The 22,446-nt window shown below is 41.3% G+C and overlaps 1 protein-coding gene across 7 annotated transcripts in view; it reads right to left on the reverse strand.

Annotated features, from left to right (window-relative positions):
* Positions 1 to 22,446, reverse strand: part of HDAC7 (histone deacetylase 7) — a 50,086-nt gene that overhangs the window by 22,053 nt on the left and 5,587 nt on the right. For 4 of the 7 annotated variants that reach the window (XM_074270697.1, XM_074270695.1, XM_074270696.1 and 1 more), the window contains 7 exons: positions 6,899 to 6,949; positions 3,463 to 3,647; positions 3,206 to 3,296; positions 2,719 to 2,821; positions 759 to 874; positions 434 to 559; positions 49 to 140 (listed from right to left, as the gene is read on the reverse strand). In XM_074270697.1, the coding sequence (XP_074126798.1) occupies positions 49 to 140; positions 434 to 559; positions 759 to 874; positions 2,719 to 2,821; positions 3,206 to 3,296; positions 3,463 to 3,647; positions 6,899 to 6,949 (764 nt within the window). The remainder of the gene's footprint in view (positions 1 to 48; positions 141 to 433; positions 560 to 758; positions 875 to 2,718; positions 2,822 to 3,205; positions 3,297 to 3,462; positions 3,648 to 6,898; positions 6,950 to 22,446) is intronic. The other 3 variants (XM_074270698.1, XM_074270700.1, XM_074270701.1) reach the window with 3 other exon arrangements.

The raw sequence follows: 22,446 nt of genomic DNA on the forward strand, positions 1-22,446 counted from the left end.
GTCCCATAAACTTTGCTTGGCAAGTATTTATAAGGATGGGGTATTTACCTCCGAGCCCATAGCAGGTATAGGACCATGTTCACTGTCATTGGGGGAGCTGCAACCTGAAACAGGAGTGCTGCTACTGCTAGGGGATGAATCTGGAATATTGGGAAAAAGGAAAGATGTCCAAAGATGAGGAACAAGGTCTAGTTCTGCTAACTCCTCAACATTCTCTTCTCTCATTCTTGCTCTCCAAGAGCAGACTTTTCATTCACCATTCTCTGCGTAGCCCCAACCCCAAAGTCAGTCTAGCAAATGGAATCCATTTGCTTAATCGAACTGCCCTTTCTCTGAAGTCAGGGATCACCTCCCACTGCTACCCACATGGAACTTTGACCTGGTTCCTGGCCTGTTTGGAAAAGTTCCCCTTTCTTCCCTAAATCCCCCTCACCCCCAAGGGGCTCAGTTGGACGTCGACGAAGGCTGGGAGGAGCACTCTCTTTGCGGAGGAGTGGATTCTTCCTCAGCTCCAAAGACTTCTTGGGCTTGTAACGTAGCTTCAGGTTGGGCTCTGAGACTGTAGAGAGTACTAGAGTCACCTCCTTGCCTCCCCGCCACTGACCCTCCAAGGAGTATCCCTCCCCTTATGTTTCCTTCCCTCTCTTATCTGTCCTTATATCCCCTGACATGAGTTATTTCTCCCATATTTTCTCTTACAGTCCCTTCCACCTCTTTCCCCTCTCCCCTTTCTCCCCTCCCTTCTCTCCCCAACTCACCTGTCTTACGAAGGGGAAAGTGTTCTGGAGAGTCACTGAGCAGGCTGGGGACCATAGGCAGGAAACTGTTCAGCATGGTGGAGGGTGTTCCTTCTGTTTCTAGAGACCCCAGGGTTCTGTGGAGAAGATGTTCAAACTGTTCCACAAGAGCTGGGACCCTAATGACTGGAGCAGCCTTTCATGTAATCATATCTATCTAGGTACCTAGGCTACCTCCATTACCAATGCTTCTTATAATCCTGGTGCGATGCATTGAGAGGTGCAGAACAGATTACACTGGGGGGTCTCTCAGGTAAGAGAGCAATGTGCAAGGTCAAGGGTCTGGAGTTAGACAGTGGGGAGGGGCACAAGGGATCACAAGCTGCCAGAAGACAGTTTTTGAGGCAGCTAGCTAGACCTGGGCCGGGCATTAGGAAAACCTGAATTCACATCTGGTTGAGTCACTTAGCCTTGCCTCAGTTTCTATGTCCATAAACTGAGGATAAATAATAGGACTTATCCCCCCGTTGTTGTGATGGTCAAATAGAATAATAGTTGTACAGTGCTTAGCACAGTGTCTGGCCCATTATATATATAAATACTAGCTCTTATTATCCCAGAAGGACATCAATGAGTTTTAGTAACTTTTTGTGTCATTTCATAGGACCATAGAATTTAGAGCTAGAAAAGAACCCAGATATCATTTAAACCAACCAATCATTTGAAACATGAGGAAACTGAGACCCAGTGGAAAAAAGCTGTTCAAGGTTACATCAGTGGCCAAGTCAGGATTTGAACATAGGCTCTCTGACTATCAATCTAATGGGCTTTCTTCTGTTTCAATCCCCTCAGTTTTCATAAGCAAAGGAACCGAAAACTGGAGCTGACTTGTCCAAGCTCACAGAGGTCGTAAGTAAAAGAACCAGGATTCAAACTTGGTCCTTAGATTCTGTCAGCATCTTTTTCATTCTACCCCACTGCTTTTCTGGACAGGCAGGAATTCAGTTACCCTCCACTGACCACTTATAGGCTCCCAAAGGCAGTACTGTAATCATAAATGACCTTTGCCTTAAGTCTTTCCTTTCTCTAAATCATACTCTCTTAGAGATCATGCTCTCCTAGAGCAAAGGTATCCTTTGTTCAATAAATTCCGGTGACTCCCATTAGTATCTCTAGGATCAAATACAATCTTTTCGTTTGACATTTAAAACCCTTCACAACCTGGCTCCAACCTATTTCTTCAGGATTTTTATATATATTCTGTACTCTGTGGTTCAACCAAACAGTCTTTGTCCTTACATATAATGTTATATATCTCCACGCCTTTGCATATGCTATTGCCCTTGCTTGAAATGCTCTTCCTCCTCTCTTTAGCTTCTAGTTTCCTTCAAATCCTACATAAGGCCTTTTATTATCCTCCCCAGCTAGTGGTGCCCCCTTCTCAATTACTTGTATATATTTATAAAAATATAAGTGTATATGTATTTGTATATATTTATAAGTTTCTTCTAATAGAAAGCAAGCAGATCTTTGAAGGCAGAGACTAATTGTTTAGCAACATTCCCGGTACACAGAAATCACTTAAAAAACTCTCAGTGATTAATCAGAGTAGTTCAGTGCACTATTATCTAGTATTTTGGAGGCTTTAAGGCTCTTGGGTCAGGTGGTCAGACCAATGGAGCATGGATTATTCTGGCTACTGAAGATGACCTGTCCTAAATATTGTGACACATGTTTGTATTGAAGAGGATTTTAAAGGAGGGGGACTTTGTAGGTAGTGGGCTGCTGTTGGATTTGTGTAAGGTATATATGTGTGAGAAGGCAACTGTGTTCTTTTTGTGGGATGGTTGGTGTCAGAGAGCTTGAGGGAGGTGAGGGAATGGAGGAAGCTGGTTTGTATGTGCTTTTGGGGTCATAGCTTTTTTGTTAGAAAGTAAGGAGTTAATGTACATTGATGAGAGGAGGGGAGGAAAGGACTCACCTGAAGGGGATGCTGGAATGGGTAGTTCTTTCCAATGCTGCCTGCTGCTTCTTCAGAATGACTTCAGCCAATTTCTGTTTCACAGCATGGCTGGCCACAGCACCTGGGGGTAGGGGAAATTAGAGTGTTGGAAGGAGTAGGTGGATGGTTCCTCATACACTCTCTGTCCAGCTTAGGCCCCTAGCACTGGATGTCCCCATCCCCTAGGCCTTTCTGCTCTTCTTCTCTGTTGAAGCCAGCAAACAAAGTTATACAACACATATATGATTAAGCCAGATAAATTGCTATGTTGGAGCTGACAGTTATGGAGAGGACCAGAGAATCTACAACACTTCTTTCTACCCCATCCCCCCTCCTTCCCTTGTCTCCTATTTCCCACCAAAGAGGTGGACAACCAGGGAAAGCCAACCAGCCCTGGTACTTGAACCAAAATGAGTCAGGGGCCTCTGGGGGTGAAAACCAATGAGATGAGATCTCCTTTATTTACTCCGTTTGCTCTTGTCCTTGTAGAGAAGTTGCCTAAGCTCCTGCTCTTGATGGCCTCCTGATGCCTCTTGCACTGGAGTCTCCAGGGAGAGCTGGGGATAGAGTGATGAAGAAAGATCAGGAGAGTAAAGGGGATAAGGGGCTGAGGGGTAGAAGCTTGAGTCTGGGTAGACACCAGTGAGGGAGACACTTAGGGACTAATGTGTGGTTGTATGGGGTAGATTTAGGGATGTATCTAAGGTCCTGGGAGAGACTTACCTGAATGTGTTCTACCTGTTGATGCTGGAGACCAGCAAGAAAGAGCTGATGGTGCAGATGCTGAGAGCGCTGAAGGGCCAGCAGAGTTGGTTCTGATGCAGGCTCCACAGGGGGCCTCTGCCCCACCCGAAGGTCCATGGGCTGGACCTGAGGAACTGACAGCCCAGAACAGATGGTGGAACTGGCTGAAGACACAAATTGGAAATACCAGGAAGCATTGCACAAAGGTGCCAGAGACCTACCCTGATCACTTCTCCTGCCCATCTCATCCACACACATGGCTTACAACTGAGGCTCTCTCTATGGGGCATAGCCAGCAAGCTTTGGAGTTGTTGAGCGAGTCCCTTTGGCCCTCTGTTTTGGCCCTCAGCCCCTATCATGCCCTTAATCCTTCTTTTATCTATGACTAATCCTGCTTTCTCTAGAATTCAAGGATCTCTTCCCAGTAGAGATAGACTTTAAATGGACTAAATATCAAGTTAACAGTTTGTTATGAACTCATTCAACTCCTCCACCAATATGGTAGGACCTAGACTCCTCTTGGTTTCCCCATATGCTAAATAAATAGAAAGGACCTGCATGAGAAGAAGCTAAATGGCTGGTACCTCCAAATTACAGTTCTTTAGGCTCCTAACTCCTGGTTACTGGGGCAATTTTAGCCACGAAAATGAATCGTTCAGTGCATTTGGGTCTATGCTAATGTAATGCCTGCATCCTCCAGTGCCCTCTGTACCCAGTGGCACAGCAGGGACTACAGGCACAGCTGCCTCTTCCTGGAGTGCCCTTCCCACCCACAGTCAGGCCAGTCCTTCCATGGTGCTAGGAACCCTGCCAAGGTTTTGGATGAAAATGGCTATTTATAGCCAGCTCCCAGAGCAGGTTCCACCAAGCACAGGCGGTCCCTTCAGTCAGAGAAGCTCAAGGTGGGGAGGAGGGAAGGAAGGAAGGAGGGAAAGTTGTAGAAGGTGGAGGGTAGTGCTTGTCCTACCTGGTAACACAGAACAGAACTGAAGAAATCTTCTAAAAGAGAGAGAGGGCTTTTATCTTTTTAAACATTGTAAATTAAAAAAAAATTTAGGGGGACATTTATGATGTAGGGAGATCCTTTAAAAGGGACTCCTTTAGCATAGCAGATTAGCATTCTTCCAGGCAATTTTTAATCTTAAAGAAGTGCCTGGGGCAATGGGAGGCTAAGTGAATTACCCCCAGGTAATTCCTAACAGTGCTCACAGAACCTCTTGCCAGACTGCAGGGCAAAAAGTTTTCCATTGAAATGGATGTCAAATGTTCCAAGGCTGAGCTTCCAGCCTCAAAGGAGGGCACACAGCAAGAAGCCATGCTGCTGGGTGTTAATGGAAAGGTGTGTAATATAGTAAGGAAGGATCCTAGCTTATGATCCAGGAAACTAGAGTTCTAGTCTTGACTCTTTCACTATCCAGCCATGGGACCTCAGAGGAGTCATGAAATTATAGAGATTATATCTCTGTGTACCTCAGTATCCCTATCTATAAAATAAGAAGTTTGGATTAGATCAGAAGTACTTAACCTTTTTGGTTGGACCTGGAAAAAATTATGTATGCTTTTTCATAATAACATTTTTAAATATTGAAGGATTATGACAGTAAAAATGCTATTCCTTTCCTCTGTTTCAAGTTCATATATTCTCTGATACTTTCTAGTTATATCATGCAAGTCACTTAATCTTTATATACTTCAGTTTCCCCATTTGTAAAATGGAGATATTAATAAAGGGAAGGCAGGCAGTAAGGGGAATTACCTTTTTAAAGGACCTGCCATGTGCCAGGTACTGTACTTTAAAGTACTTTACACTGTATTTTAAAATATTATAATAATGAACTAATAATAGCATTAGCAATAATAGCACCCTATTTGTGAAGACCAAATGAATTAATGTAGTACGCCAAGTTCTTTGCAGACCTTAAAACACTATCTACATCAATACAAATTTATATCAACTGACACTCAGTTAGTGGGCTTTTCAAGTGGGAGGGTTGCTGCCTAGGTACCTGGGAATCCCTCTCAAAGGAACCCTCCACAGTCTATCCTTATTGCTCTCTTACATAAACTCTCTGTTCCAGTCAAACAAGTTTATTCGCTGTTCATAGAGCACTCCATGCATCTATCTGGCTTCATGCTTGTGTTCACATAGTTCCTCTTACCTAGACTGTCCTCTTTACACTTTGCCATTTATCTTCACTCTATCTAGTCTTCAAGGTCCAACTCAGGGTTCTTCTCCTCCATGGTATCTTACCAGATCTATAGCATTTATTCTCTGGACCAGTTATCTGGCATTTTCCCCAATCTTCCTCACTAGTTTCAAAATTCTTCCTCCCACAGTATCTAAAATGGTATCACATGTATACTGGGAGAGTGGTTTTCCTTGTTACATTTTGTAGTAGGAGTCAGGCCTTCTTTTGTACCTTCTTTTGCTTTACTTTCCCTGTAACTCCTGCACATCTCAGTCTCTCTCTGTCCCCTACCTCTTCTCCTCATAGATCTCAGACACACTCGGTTCTTTCTTCAGATGAACCCTGTACCTTAATGTCCTAACTTATCTAACACAGGATGGATGTGGAAGTGAGGAGAATTGGGGGCATTATGGATTGGTCACTAACCAAGATTTCAGGTAGCTACTGGAAGTGGGTATGTAGAAGTAGATATTGGAGATATGGGAGTATGAGATTAAAGTTATAGTGGAAATCTCAAAGACTTTCAGTGGACCTGAAGCTGGAAGGCCTGAGTTAGAATCCTAGTTCTAGTGCTGGATACTGGGTAATCTTAGGCAAATGGTTTTTCTGAGCTTCAATTTATTCATCTATAAACTGGGAATAATAATACTCACTCTTCCTTTTTTACAGGGTTATTGTGAAATTATGTATGTGAAAATGATTTAATGCATATATGTGTACATATACATATGTAAAAATAAAACACACTGAATAACATTTGGTTCTAATCCCTCCCAGGCTGACCAGCAAGAGAAAAAAAAGGAACCCTAGGGTTTCAAGGAAGTTGTAGAGCAGGAGGTGGGGAATGGCAAGACATGGACAAACTGTACATAACCTCCTACACAAGGATTAAGCCTAAATAACAGAGCATAGATGGTATTCTTCTCCTTACCTCTCTACCCTGTCTCCTTAATAGATTCAATAAAGATAAGAAGAGGACCTGTCTTCTTCCTTCATTTTAAGCTCCCTTGAACCAGGGATGAGATCTAGGACTTTTAATTCTTCCCCATGAAACAAACCAACTTTTCTCCCTATTCACCTGAAGCTTAGAATTCTACCCCTACATTTTCATTCCATTTTCTTAAAGGTTTGCCTCTTCTCCTTTTCTTGTCCTTCAATTTCCTATTCTTCCTGTGCCCTGCCTATAGTACTCCTTCAATTCCCTAACTTTGAGGTCCAGCTCTTACCTGTGCCAGGGGGGCTGGGATACTGGGGGCCAGGGCTCACCTGGGTCCCATCTGCAAAGACAGAAAGATGAATGAGGAAGCTGCAGTGAAGAAAGTAAAATTAAGGAGAGACAGGGCAGAATGAAAAAAAAAAAAAAAAAGAAAGTACCAATACTAGGGGATCTCTGAGGCTTTCTATTTCCTCAACCTCATATCAGCCTGAGCTGTCACAAATCTGAAATCTTTATCATCAAATACAGATGTTGGCTGAGAGCATGTTTCTCAGCCTTCTTTCCTATCTATCCAAATGAGGTTCACATACATATGATCATAAAATCTAGATCTGAAAAAAGCCCATAGAGATGATCTATCCCAGAGATTCTTTTCTGGGGTTCCATTAATTTATTAAAAAATTTTTTTTGGTAACCCCATTTTGATATCGTTGATTCCCTTTGTAAGTAATCTGTATATTTTATATTATACATTTAAAATATCACTATGACACCCAAATCTTTGACATTATCAAATGGTTCAATGTCAAAAACTGATATAATTTTATCAGTAGAAATTACAACCTGTTTTATCACTGTACCCTAAAGACCTTGGGGCTTTTCCATCTGGCAAGCAATGGAAATCTTACCTATATGTTGCCTCCCTCATTAAAGGTGAGTTCCCTGAGAGTAGTGACTATCTTGTTTTTCTATTTGCATCCTAGTACTTAGAACAGTGTTTTGCACATAGTAATCTCTTCATAATTGCTTTATTCACCTATTCATTCATTTTCACTCATTTATTCAATTGTCATTCATAAGATTCATGAAGCTGCCAAAGAAGTCCATGACATAGAAAGCTCTGATCTATTCTAATCTCCTCTTTTTATGAAGAAACCAAAGATAGGAACAGAAATGATTTGCCTAACAGTATGCAAGGAGGAAGTAGCAGAGGTAAGATTCCTACCCAGGTACTTTGACCACAAATCTAAACACTCTTTCTTTCAATCTATTCCACTTTCCATCATGTACCTGTCTAGTCTAAAGTTGCTTCATGATAAGACAACTGCCCCATTTTGACAGTTCCCTTCTTATAATCTCTAAATCCATATAAGGATTTATCCCTTCCCTGAGACAGTCATTGTTCATCAGCGTGATGATGAGACACTCTCTTCTGTAGCTTGAATGTGAGAAACAGGAAGGACCCAGAAAAGAGAGTGTTGGATAAGTCTGAGACTAATAATTGGTATTAGAATAGTACATGGCATATGCTAAGTATTTAATAAATGCTTTACCTGAAGACCCAGAGAACTATTATTCACCCAATCTTGCAATTTCATTGCTACAGGAAACACCCAAATGTTTACTAATGCAAACAATTTCTGTTATGTAGAGTCTTGGAAAATTTCCAGAGAGACTTGTCCAATAGTCATATTCTCAGAATGTGTCAGAGATGAAACTTGAACTCAAATCTTCTTGATTCTGAGGCTAGCCTTTTATCACTATTTTACCTCTCAAGATAATAAAAATATTTTATATGATATTAAATCATTAAGAAGTATTTACTGCTGTATCCTCATAAGATTTACACTTTGGGTAGATATTATAAGTATTATCTTTATTTTACAGATGAGGAAACTGAGGTTGAAATATTAGGTGACATGCTCAAGGTCATACAGCAAATAAGTGGCAAAGTCAAGTTTGAATCTTAAGCCCAGAATTCTGGGTCTGGAGGAAAAGGCTGAAGTGAAAATGCCAGTCAGTAGTGGAAGTAGAGAATTAAGCCCTAGGAAAACTGGAGATGAGTGAGAGAATATATGGGACCTAGGAGAAGGGAAGTGAGGTTTAAGTGGCAGGGCAGCTATAAGTTGAGATATTGGGGAGAGGACCCTTAGACTAGGGCCACCTCTTATCTTCCTATCCTCTTCCCTACTTCCTTGCTGTAAAGATAGTCCCTTCCTGGCACAGCTTTCTTAAGCTGTTGGACCCAACTCATCTTTGTGCTTGGAATCAATATGGCCCTCAAGTTAGAACATGGCCCAAAAGTCATTCAGAAATGGCATCTGAGACCTCTTCTGGAGAAAGGAGATGAGACAGGTAAGAAAGAATGAGGCAGAGGCAAAGGTCTGTGTGCTTAGGGAAGATATTGGAAGGAGAAGGAGCCAAAGCCAGTGAAAGAACTTAAGGAAAAGGGCAGAGATACCTAGTGTGATAAGCCCTACTTCAGACTGTAATCTTAAATTCAGCCCTGAGGCTGGAGAAGAGGAAAGTTATCAGGCTGAAGTTCTGAGGCTACTTGGAGAGGTGCCAGTTTCAAAATTCTTTGATCAGAATGAGTAGATGTTGGTAACTCTTGCCTTCCTCAGAATACCTAGAGAAATGAAGAGAAAGGTAGGGAGAGGTCAAAAGGACTCAGGAAGAAGTGAGAAGGAATAGTAAGAAGGAGAACACACTGAAGAATGGTGCCTTAGGTGAACATACTCAACTGGTTAGTGCCGTTTTGTTCTGGTTTCCCGTTTAGCAGCAGCTATTTCCAAAGACTGAGATCAGAGAATTCCCATACAATTTAGGGGATGGAGAGGGCAGGACACAAGAGAATATAGAACTATACTTATTCATTGTCTCCTCTCTCTCATTCCCCTCAATTTGTTCAGCTTCCAAATCACACCAAAAACAGTCCTGACTTAATATTTTAACTCATAACTTCTGGGGCTGCTCTTATTCTCACTTATCCATTCTTCAAAGCTCAACTCAAGTATCAACTCCTCTTTGTAACCTTCTTTAACCACTCTAGTATAAAATGATCTCTATTTTCTGACTTCCTTAACTTCCAAGAATCTTGATGACTTTTCACAGGAACCACATACCATGAGTTTGGACACTTAACTTTGCATGCTGTTGTGCTCTTTTTAATCCACTCCTTTTGTCTCTTTAAAGTTTCTCTCACACTGTATTCTACTATCTCCATATTTCCTAAAGCTCCTACCACATTGTAGGGTCAGATGGTTACCACTGCAGACGCCCAATAGTTATTTGTTCAACAGATAAACATACTTCCTAGCCACCTTTCATATATCATCAGAATGGTTCTTTAGAAGTTGGCATTTTATCTTATAATCTGAGCAGATACCCCTTCCCATGTGAGAATTCTTCCTCCATTCTGGGACCAATAAGACCTTCATTTTTCCAAACAAATTCTACCTTATATCTCCAGAGAAGATGAGATAAAGGCCCATGACCCTCCAAGATTTTTGAAAGACAAGCTAAATCAAATCAACACCTATTTATACAAGTCTGTCTCTGTAGTTTTGACTCTATGGGGCATACTCAATCACCAATCAATCTCTTTTAGCCACTCTTCCACTTTATCCCAGCCCAATCACCTTAGGTCAGTGGATGTTACCACCTTTAATGCCCTTGAATTCAGCCAGATTTCCTTAAGCTTCTGCTTAGGGCTAGTAACCTCATACATTAGGCCCCATACTTACTTTCTCTCCAGGGAGGAAAAGAATCAATGGCTCTAAACTCTAAAGGGTTTGTTACTGGGCTTGAAAAGGATTTTTTCTGAAAACCGAGGTTATAAAAAATGTTCAAAAAAGCCCTATTCCTGGCAACTCGAACTGCTTTTCTGAAAGCAATTCCTGGTGAAATCATTTGGCATCCCTCTATACTGTGCTTAGCTTGGAAGCCTGAAGCCATATGGGGCAGAAAGGGAAATACCTCTTTCCCTTTGTCACACAGGCTAGAAACAAAGGCTTAGAGTGGAAAAAGAACCCTTTTAAGGTTTTGAAGTACAAAAAAGAACTAGAACGTAAACATGGATTGATTCTTAGTCTGGTGCTGAATTTGGGAACCTTGCCCTTTTATCATCTTCAAAGAACTGTTTTACCTGCAGTTAGGAAGAACTAAAAACAATGAGCAAAGAGGGAGGAAATGGGACTACCCTAGAGATTAGAAAAATGGAAGTGGTAGGTTGAGGATGAGGTGGGGCAGAATAAAGAGTGAGGAATGACCTGCCCAACTAATCATAGTAGCTTGAGGAAGAAAACTCTCCTTATATTCAAGGATCTTTCCTTTCAGCTTCTTTTTTTAAGAGTCCCAAAGATGGACCTCATTTTGCCTTCCTGGAGAAATGGAACCTTAAAATGTTTAGGTCTTGTTGAGGTTGTGTCCATTGAAATACCTTATTTGCCCTATAATTAGGAACCTGGCCACATTGGGCTAGACAGCCCTTAGGAACTTATGTCTCATCTTGCCCTGGTAGATTCAACCATAAACTATAATAGTGTCCCAACTGGCAGCAAGTAACCCCAGCAAGTACAAGTCTACCAACCCCAGTCCCTTCAACCTTTGTCATTATACTATTCTCTCCAGCTCCTGATTTATGGTTCAAGCTTGTGGCCTTAGCCTCATTTACTCAGCAGTTTAGAAGTAAAGAAAGTGCTGCAGAAAACAAAACACTATATTGACAGTAACAATAGTCAGTGAGCTTCAAGAAGTTGCTCAAGCTCTCAGTCTTGTCCCACACCAGACACATCACTGGCTGCACTGTATGGAGCGTATCAGACTAATGGCTCAGTTTCTATCCTAGACCCCAACCTTCTAAATCAATCATACCTTCCTTTTTCAGCCAACCAGGGGAAAGAGCAGGGGTGCCCTTGGATCACAGAAGTGCTGCCCCAGTAACCAAGTGAGGACAGAGAAAACAGATCTAAAAGGCAAGAATTCTACATCTTTGGTTGAATACCCCTTCCATCCCTCTTTGAGCTTATTTTCATTTTTGATTGGAAGGGGAGGTCATAGAAGTGAGAACAGTCATGAGAATTAAGAGCCAGAAAGGACTTCAGGAACCATTCAATCCAACTCCTCATTTTATGTATGTAGAAACTTGAGACCCAGAGAAATTAAGTGCTCAAGGTGATATAGATGGTGACAAGTGGGATTTGAAACCACACCTGATTTCTAATCCAGTTTTCTTTTCTGTTGGGTCATATTTGCTCAATAATATTTCCCTGCCAGAGCTAGGAAGAAAGTAAGCAATCTTAGGCACGAGCTGTTTTCAAGATGGATTCAGAAATCCTGCCCCACAAGTGTGACAGTAAAACAGGAAATTTAAGGATAGTCTTTGGTAAGAAGGGAGCTATTCTTCCTGCAAGAGGGCATAGGGTGGGAAAAGAATCTGGCAGAAATGGATAATAATCTCTAGAAGGCTTTGTCTTTCATGGGGAAAGTTTGTTAATATTTGGGCCTAAGATTTTTACTTCTTGCTATACAATCTTCTAAACTCAAAAGAGCTATTATTATTATCACATAAAACCTTGTCACCATTAATAGCTATTTGCCTACTTCTTCTACCATCTGAATCATTCTCTCTGGCTCAATTTCTTTGCATCTCTGGATGGAAAATTTCTATTTCATCCCTCTTACTATATTTTCTCTTCATTACCTCTATTTTATCTTTGTTCAACTCTCCACCTACCCCTGATCCCTACCCGTTCCATTCTTCTCCCTAGCTCTGTTCCCATTTCTCTTTACCATTCTCCACATTCTGTGCTCATCTGCTCCCCTTTTTCACTCCTGATCTCCCTACAGCTTCTCTCTGCACACAATGACTCTAATGCAGAGCTAGACCTCATCATCCATCTCCTAAAAGAACCACTCACTTTTTTTTTTTATACGCACTACATTCCAATCAAACTGTTTTCCTTGTGAATTATATTTCCTGCATTTGTGTGTTGGCAAGGTGGTCCCCTCCATCTAGAATCTCTCCTTTCTTCATCTCTTCCTTGGAGAACTCCTAGCTCCTTTTTTTTTTTTTTTTTGAGGCTGGGGTTAAGTGACTTGCCTAGGGTCACACAGCTAGGAAGTGTTAAGTGTCTGAGACCAGATTTAAACTTGGGTCCTCTTGGGTTCAGGGCTGATGCTCTATCCAGTGCGCCACCTAGCTGCCCCCTCCTAGCTCCTTTTAACTTTCAACTACAGTGTTACCTTCTTAAAGAGATCCTTTTCCAGATTTTCCCAGTTGTTAGTGTTCATAATCCCTTCACTATGTATTTATTTTTGCATATATCCTATATTTCTTTGAGAACATGTTATGTTCCCCTAGAATGCAAGCTCCTTGGTGGGAGGGACTGTCTTACTTGTACATTTGAATCCTTAGTACCTAGTGAGTTCTATCTAAATGCTTGCGGACTGGTTGCTCCTTCCACCATCATTTCCATTTGCACAAATCACCAGATGTGGACAAATACATGGTTGAAGATTGAGAGGAGAGTGAAGATGGGGAATAGGATCTTAGGATTTAGTGCTAAAAGAGGACAGATCTCACTCATCTAACTGCTTAATTACAGAGGAGTCAAATAAAGCTCAGAATAGTTACGTGATTTAAAGGCAAACAGGATATTTTTGTTCATAAGGATAATTTTTTCATATTTTTCATTCTTAGTCTGATATATATACTAGGCACTTAATAAATATAAATTTATGAGATGAACTGAAGCATATCTGCAGCAAGTTAGTTAGGTGACAATAGATAGATTGCCAGGCCTGCAGTCTGGAAGATTCCTCTCCTTGACTTCAAAATTGGCCACAGATACTTCCTAGCTGTGTGACCCTGCACAAGCCAATTAACCTTGTTTGTCTCAGTTTCCTTATCTGTGAAATGAGCTGGAAAAGGAAATAGTAAACTATTCCAATAAATCTCAAGAAACCCTAGATGGTTTTTCAAAGAGTTAGATATAGCTGAAAAACAACTTTAAAAAAGGACAAAATGTAGGAATAAATTTGAACAATTAAGAAGAAATGATGATCAACAGATCAATCAATAAGCATTTATTATGTACCGATATGTGCCAGGCACTTGCTAAACACTAAGGATAAAAAAAAAAAAAAAGATAAAAGATAAAAGATGATTCTTGCTCTGAAGGAGTTCATAGTCTAATGGAGGTGACAATAAGATATAGACAGGATAAATCAGTGATAATAAATAGAGGAAAGGCCCTAATTTTCTGCTGAACAAAGCAAGTAAGCTCTGATAGTGTCATGGGACAATGAAGCAGTGGGAAATAGAGGGAGAGGAGCAATATCAATAGTGGGGAGGGGGCTATTAGCGATATTTCCCTATGTCTAACCTGGTTCTGCTGTACTAATCCTTGGGTAGCTGATGGAACCTCAAGTTAGAACCTAATTCCACTGGTTTATCTATGCCTCCTGATTGTTTCATACTTATTATATAGGCAGTTGTATTGGTCATCAATGAGTCAGCTCCTCTGACAGTGGGGTAGAATAGGGGCCAGGTGGGATATCACACACCACAGGGACACCTTTTTTTTTTTTTTCCCCCTGAGACAATTGGAGTTAAATGACTTGCCCAGGGTCACATAGCTAGGAGTATTAAGTGTCTGAGGCCAAATTTGAACTCAAGTCCTCCTGTCTTCAAGGCTGGTGCTCTATACACTGTGCCATCTTGCTGCCCCACTACAGGGACAGCTTTACCTATCAGCAGAAGTGAAGCATCTTTAGAAGTTGGGAGTAGAAGGGAATGGTGCTAATTGAACCCATGGCAAAAGAGTGGGAGCACATTCCTGCTCAGGAGAAGGGTCAGGTTGAGCCAGGCTGAGACAAAAGTGTTAGAAACACAGCAGGCTGGGAAACTGGTTGGCAGGTACAGTAGTAGCTTTCTTCCATTGTAGGTTGTTGTACTCTACTCCCCTGTGCATCAGCCACCTTTGAGGCAGCCGCAATAGAGTTATTTTTAGCCTGTGACACCTGGGTATTTTGCTACCTCAGGATGTCCGGTTTGGAGCCTCTTTCTGGGAATCCCACAGGCTGCCGTTGTAAACAGCCCCACGAGGCCAGCAGTGTCGCCTGGGAGCCTGCCCAACCCCTTCTTTTTGCTCCTGCTTAGGGTGAGTCAAACAGGAAGTGGCTGTAACCATGACAGTGGGAGGGAAAGCTCCATGGGGGTGGGAGAAAGGCTTCCCTGGCTCCTTGCCTTTTGAAATCAATTAAACAAGTATTTATGAGTCAATAAGCATTTATTAAATGCCTACTATGTGCAAGCCTATATGTCTGGGGGATGGAGGGGTACAAATATAAAGAAACTTACTATCAAAAAACTTAAATTCTAGCAGGAGAGATAAAAACATATTTTAAATATAGAGAATAAATACAAAGTAGTTAAATACTGTGTAGTTTAGGAGAGGGGCCCCTAGCAGGTCATGAATGTGGTGGAGGGGAGAGGAAGGGATCAGGAACACAGATCAATCCTACTGGCAACAAGTGCTGGGAGCTGCCCAGTCTGCATATGCCAGGGACAGTGAAGCTGCCAAGTCCGAGTCATTAAACTCCAGGGAAAATCAGGATGCTGTAAAGGCTAAGGTCGGGGAAATCAAGGATATGAAAAACAGAGTCCTTTGAAGGCACTATTATTATCGCCATTTTACATTTGAGGAAACAGGCTACCTCAAGAGTTTGAGGCCAGATTTTAAATTCCTCACTTCCTCCCAATCCTTCAGCCATAGATTTTTCCTCATTGAGTTGAAAATTGAAATGGGGGCTGAAACAAAGGTTAGAAAACACAATGTTACTTCCTTTAATCTGGACTTTTTCCACAAAAGCTTTGGAGTCTATAACCTTCTGAGAATTATTCCTAAGATTTCTTTTCTCTAAGATATCCAGAGAGTTCTTATCATGACAGAAAGATCTTCAGGGACAGTTTGCATTCTCCCCCACCCGCCCATTTATAGGTGGGGGCTGGGAAGTTTGCTGAGATGTTTACCCAACATATTTATTATTTTAATCAAGTTTTGGGTGCATGAGTGTCAAAACCTGTCCCTGGTCAAAAGGAAATGAACAAGCCATTTTCAAAGAATATTTGCAAACTATCAGCAGCCATATGAAAGGCTGCTCCAAATCACTAAAGATAAGCAAATTAAAACAACTCTGAGGTTTCCCTTCACATCAAACAAACTGGCAAAGATAACAAAAAATAGAAATATTCAGTGTTGGAGGGGGTGTCAGAAGACAAAGTGCGCTGATACTCTAATGATAGAGCTTACTATAAGTTGGCCCAAACACTTTGGAAATACTCAAGAAAAGTCACTCAACTATTTATGCTCTTTGTCCCAAAGATCCTACCTACAAGTGTGATACAAAAACAAAATAAAACAAAACTCATTAAAAAAAATTCTGTTTAAAGCTATTTTTTTAAAAATTATTATTCCTTTCTTATATCAAGGAACATCCTCTCATCTCTCCTAATAGGCCTTAAAAGAGCCTTGGGGAATGGGCTAAGATTTAAAATAGAAAGGTAGTCAAACTGTCTGGCATTTTTGGGATCTTATTGATGTGAAAAATCAAGGAGGTGTGATTTGCTTAGAGTCTCATAATCCCCAGAAGGGACCTCAAAAGCTATGTAGTAAAGACCCATGGGAGTTGGGGGGAACCCACTAGGAACACATCCCAGTCTATTTTTGGACAGTTCTAATTGGCAAGAAGTTTTTCGTTATTACAAAGAACCTAAGTTATTCCTTGTTTTATTTTTTCACCTTCCTCATGAGATTGTGAGCACCCCTACTCCTTGAAGCTGTTTTTCTAAATAGTTCTAGGAGATTCTACTTGAGAAGTAGAGGAGGGATTAATTGGGACACAGATTACTCCCTCTGACTTTGGTATTCCTTCCACTACACCAGAAGTTCTCCAATTTATGTACTCAATATCTTTATACTATTAAAAATTATTAAAGATCTATCCAAAGAGTTTTGTGGGTTATATTTATGGATATTTATCATGTCAGAAATAAAAGCTAATTTTGAATTTGTAGACTCTGAAAGGGCTTCAGGGACCCCCCAGGATCCTGTAGTTCTTTTAGAACCAGTACACTACACCATGTTATTTCCTAATTCTGTGGGCCAAGGAAGTCCTATATACACAATAGTATATGGCATACTAGTATATAAGCATTGTATATTATTGAAGCTCTTTGTATATTACTGGCTTTGTTTTGATTTTCCAGTTCCTACAGATCTGTTTCTTGATTTTTAGGCTCAGTTTTGAATTACCTGCGTTGTTCTGGACTCTGGTATTTAAGTCTTCTTGGTATGGGTTTGTCTATCTGGATTCTGGCCATTTTCATTTAGACCTTGATTCTCCATCTTGCCTTGATGGTGCCTGTTGATAGCATAACCTGCCTAATCTTTTTACTCTCTAGCCTAATCTTAGTTCCTTCAGTACTAATTCCTAGCTCAGTATCCACTGTCCACTGACTCCCCCACCCTAGTATGACACTGAAATTGCTTAGAACAAAATCTTCCAACCTCCCAGATTTGTGCCTAAGAATCAACATGTTTCTAGAACTCTTTAGGAAAGATGCCTCCCCACTCCTTGTCTCAAGTCCTAAAACAGATGTACCTTGAAGTAAACTCTAGGCAAGAGATGCTGCAAAGATATCCATACAATGGAAAGAGTGCTGGATTTGGAAATGAGATTCATATACCAGCTTTGCCATATTTTACTCTCTGTTTAAACTTGGAGAAGTGACTCTATCTCTCTAAGCCTTAATTCTTTATCTATCAAATGTGGGAATTGTACTGTTGACCTCTAAGCTTCCACCAAGCTCTAAATCTATGACCCTCAAAAAGGTAACCTGGGCTAGTAACACAACTCAACCAACTTCAGTTATTTTCCAACCACATGCCTTCAGTCTTGCTCATGCTGACTGCACCTCTTACCCCAACTCATTTTTAATTTTTTTTTTTTAACCCCAACTCATGCTGTAGGGAATAGGCATTTGTCACTGTAGGAATCTTGCTTCATCCTGGTACCTGGAAGTAGAGGGTTATACATCTTAGGCCAAGCAACCTCTCTGGGAAGGCTCCCAGCCATTGTGCCAGTAGTGTCACAAATATTCATAAATCCACAAATAGCAAAAAACAATGAATGCTGGCACTCACACTGATGTCACATTAATATAATATTTGTATGAATTAATATGGCTCTTTGTTTCTAGTAGATGCCAAAGTACTCCATCTCAAACTATAGCCTGATTTTTTTTATTCCTCTGCCTGTTATTCTAAGAGACTAGCAAAGGCTGGACCAGTAGTATCCTCCATATTATCTCTGCTGTTTCCTGAACGATATAGTGGGAATACTTATAGAGATACATTGTAGGGAGTTGTTTTTGCTCACCTTATGGGTGACTAGACAGGATTACTAACTAGTTTCGCTTTCTCCTAGGAGTAGATGATGGCTGGCCAATATTCTTAGGGCAAGAGATAGCATTTCTACAAGCCTGGTTGTTGCTATTGTCTCCCTCCACTCAGAAAACCAAATTAAAAAAAAAAAAAAAAAAAGGCAAATCAGCTGTCATCTGGGTTGGTCATGCTCTCATTTTTGTTTCACCGTCTCACAAACCTTTAAAACACCTTCCACCTTCTTGCTGTCTAACAGCAATTCTTGCTATTTAGGGCTTCTGCTACAGAATTTTCCTTTTCTTCCCATCATAGTCTCAGGGTTCTTTAATTAATCAGAATTACTTGGAACTGTATTCCCTAGAGCTACAATTACATATCTATATACTCAGCAGAGTGCTAGACACACATTAGGCACCTAATAAAGGTCTTCTGACTCATTAATTCATGAACCGAGAAATGTTTTATACAACTTACTAGGCCTCTGTGCTAGAAATACTAGAGACTGACATCAGTGGCTTTCTCATTTCTTTTTTTGTCCCATGTTCATAGGATGTTTCAGCTGGAAGGGTCTCTCTTCGGGTATGCTAAGGATAGCGTTCCCTAAGTGCTTACAGAGATAGTGCTCCAAGTAGGGGCCAACAGAGGTTATTCCATTACTGGATGAGACAGCAGCCAATCTGATTCCCAGATCCAGGTGATTGACCCCTGGCTGACTTGGAAGATCTGCTTCATTAGGAAAGGTTGGAGGATTGGGGTGAGAGAAAATTTTAGATCCACGACAAAATTCTGGCTGCTGACATACCTGCTTTGCCAAGTCCCTCATAGGTGGAGGAACCTGACCTGGAGAATTTGGTCTAGTTCTCCCTATGTAGAAAAACTGAGTGAAATTGTTAATCTCTTATCTCCAACAATCCTGTCCCTACTCAGCACATCCTACTTCTACTCTACAATATCTTCAATCCAATTGTTCCCTTCCAAGGATAATCTGTTCTGAGTTGTCCCGTTCCCCCCCCCCCCCCCCCAGCAACAATTGCATCTCTTAATTGACAAAAACCAAGAACCTCCCATGGTCATCCAACATTTCCCTCCAAGTCTAGGTAGGGCAACCTCTCTCCTAGGCAATACTGATAGGTAAACACAGGTAAAGAGTTAATATTAGAAACCAGACAAGGATCCTAAGCCCCTTTACAACCTCAAATATCTGAAAAGGAGATTCCATATCCTCCTTCAATCACCCCTTCTTCATAGGTCCTACCAACTTTGAGATTCAAACAAGTAATTCCTGGAATATAAATTCCCTTTCTTCAAGGACCAGAAGGGGCTTAGGCATCCATCTCTGGGGTGATAGGGTATAGGGGTAACAAGGCTACTTGTCAGTATCTCCAGTGACTCACACCCAGGTCTCAGGGGAAACACAAAGCTGGGGCAAACAGCACTTAATCTCCACCCCCACCTCTATGCTGCCAGCCTCACATTTGCTAACTGAAACCGTTCTATTTTTAATTCTTAGGCTCCCCCTTGTCCGGGGTTCTTTCCCCCACCCCCAGTGCTACCAGCCCTGTCATTCTGAGAACACATTTCCAAATCCGAGACACTCTAGGTAGCTGATGTAGGGTTAATGGGGCCTAGGCTTAAGGGACTGGAGACTCTTAGCAAAACAACAACACTGTAATTGTACTCCCGAATTCCCCCACCCCAGACTCTTTCCGAAACAGTAGCCCCCAGCCCAACTCGACAAAATCCTGGTATCCTAGGAATTATTTGGGGTCCTGACAGAGCAGAATATCTACTGTAAGGATAAGAATCTGGCTTCTTGGAATTTCAGGAAGAAACAAAGAAAGATTCCCAGAGGCCAAGTTACCTAACAACTAAGACTGGGGAATAGAGCTGCACCAAACTATAGACTCCTTATAGAAAGGTTTCTGGATATTTAATCTTTCTGACAGTCAACAACTGTTGTTCCTTGCAGGGTCTCTCATACCCACTCCAGGGAATAGGATAATAGAAAATGGAAGCATATAAGAAGTCAGGGCAAGCCAGTGAAACCCAAAGTATATCTAGGCCCTTTATTATCACCCTAGCCTCCTTGCCCTATAATCTGCCAAGAAACATAGGGCTGATCTCACTGGGAAAGTACAGACCCCCAAAGATCAGGCGCATAGGAGATAAGCAGGCAATTGTGCTCTGTGGGGGTTGTATAGGAGGTCTGAGAGTAGGAACACATTCTTCCAGCCAATCTAGTATGGGAATGAATGACACAAAGACTAGGGTTGCTTCCTTAAGTCAAGGGGCAGGGAAGTCAGAAGACAGAATGGATGAGAGGATGTGAATGTTGAAAGTTGGTAACAGAGAGCTAACTCCAATCTAATCCTAAAGACAATTATAGTACAAGATAACTTGCCTGCATGGGGATAGAAGTGAGGGCCTAAGTAGCAACAGTTTTTCATTTAACTTATGAAAGCCTTAATTGGACTTAATCCCCTGACCATGGAAGCCTCACACAATTTAGGAACCAATGCCTCAGCCATTCTCCAAAAAGAAAACAGGAACAATCTATAACGGAGGCCTAGCTCTGGCTACCAGCTATCCTCTTTTCCCTTTAGCCTGGAATCTCTTGACTAGTTTGGTCTTGTCTATCTTCCAGACTATGTTTCTTCTTCCTGACTCTAACCCTTCTCTGGTTCTAAAGCTTGTTTCTGGTCCTGTACTAGTTTTGGCCTCTTTCTGACTTTGAAATTCTCTTTGGTTCAATTTTCTCAATAGCTATGGTGCCTCTCCCTGTTCCTGTCCCTTTCCTCTAGTTATTTCCCTTTTAGGCCATATTTCCTGTACAAGGTGAGGGTAGAGACTTTAAAGTATTCCAGAAACACTGCAGAGGAAGCAGAAATAGCAAGGCTGGGCCTAAGAGAGAGGAACATGGCTTACTGAAGCTCTATGTGGGTTGATAGAAAGGAAGAGAAAGAGGTAGTAGTAGGCAAAAAAGAGGCAAGGTTACTGGGCAGGAGACTCCATATAGGAATGTAACCCCATTACCACCATTCAATTAATCTAAAGGACCCTGAATATATGGTACTAGGGAAGAGAGACTCATGAAGAATAGATAACCTAAATGAATCATGAGAGCCAAGCCTTATCTAGTATGTCTCTTCCTTTCACTTGGTCTGTACCTCTTCCTCTTTGGCCCCAATCCTGTCTCCCCAAATTTCCTCTTTAATTCTTCTATTCCTTCCTAAACTTAGACTAAATCAGTCCCTTAGCCTCACCCTACAGCCTGGCTCATGATATCTTTGAAAAGGCAGCTTATTTTATATTCTGGGACATGGCCCCTCATCTCTCCATCAATTTCTCAGGATTTAATAACGAATACCACTACTTCACAAATGCCCAATGCCAGCTCATCCCATTAGCCAGATATAGCTAGAGCATAAAATGGGCTGGGAAGGAGGTGGGAAGGTGGATATTTCAAAGTATCCCAAAGAGAAAATACTAGGTACAGTAGCTCTGAGTTCAGGAAAAATGGTTTGATTTATGATCAAAAGCATCTGATCTATCAACCAAAAAAAGCTCCAGGTTTCCCCTGGAGAGGGATGAATTAAAAAGCAACATGGGTCCAAAAGAGGAAACATATCAGAGGAAGGAAATGATGGCAGCTGTAGAGCATTGTCCAGAGAACCTAATATGAGCATCATCATTATGTCAGGTGTATATGCACATACAGAGGTACAGTGTAACCCCTGTCCAAGAAACAGATGATGCTGGGTTCTTTAGTGAAAAGGGTATCTAATTTAGGCTCTACTGTTAACTGAGTAATGTTTGTCAAGTCATTTCATCATTCTTCTAAACTATAAAATGGAGTACTTGGAGTAATTGCACTAACTTCCTCACATATAAACCTTAAAGGTATGTTGGTGGTAAGGTGGATATGGACATGGAGCTGGGCTTGGAGTCAAGAAGAAATGACTTTAGATCTGATCTTTTAGCATTTCGTGCAATGCTGAGCAAGTCCTTCAGTCTCTTTGCCTCAGTTTCCTCAACTGCAAAAAGGGGATAATGATAATAATAGCATCTACATTCCAGGGTTGTTATGAGGATCAAATGAGATATGCACTTAGCACAATGCCTGGCACATAGCTGGTACTTTATAAATGTTACTCCCTCTCCCTTAACCCCATATCCATGTCAATTAATCTTATTTATTAAAGGTAATATTATTCTCTTCTCAGCCCTGCCACTAACTACATGTATAAGCCTGGGCACATCACTTAATCTCTTTAGGCCTAGGCTTTCTCATTTGTGAGAAAAATGGCATGGATTGATTATGATCTCTAAGGTCTTTTCCAGATTTAAAATCTTAAGTCTATGATAACATATTCTTATATGGATATAC

The sequence above is a fragment of the Sminthopsis crassicaudata genome, chromosome 5 (assembly GCF_048593235.1).
Source record: "Sminthopsis crassicaudata isolate SCR6 chromosome 5, ASM4859323v1, whole genome shotgun sequence".
In the NCBI taxonomy this organism is placed as follows: Eukaryota; Metazoa; Chordata; class Mammalia; order Dasyuromorphia; family Dasyuridae; genus Sminthopsis; species Sminthopsis crassicaudata.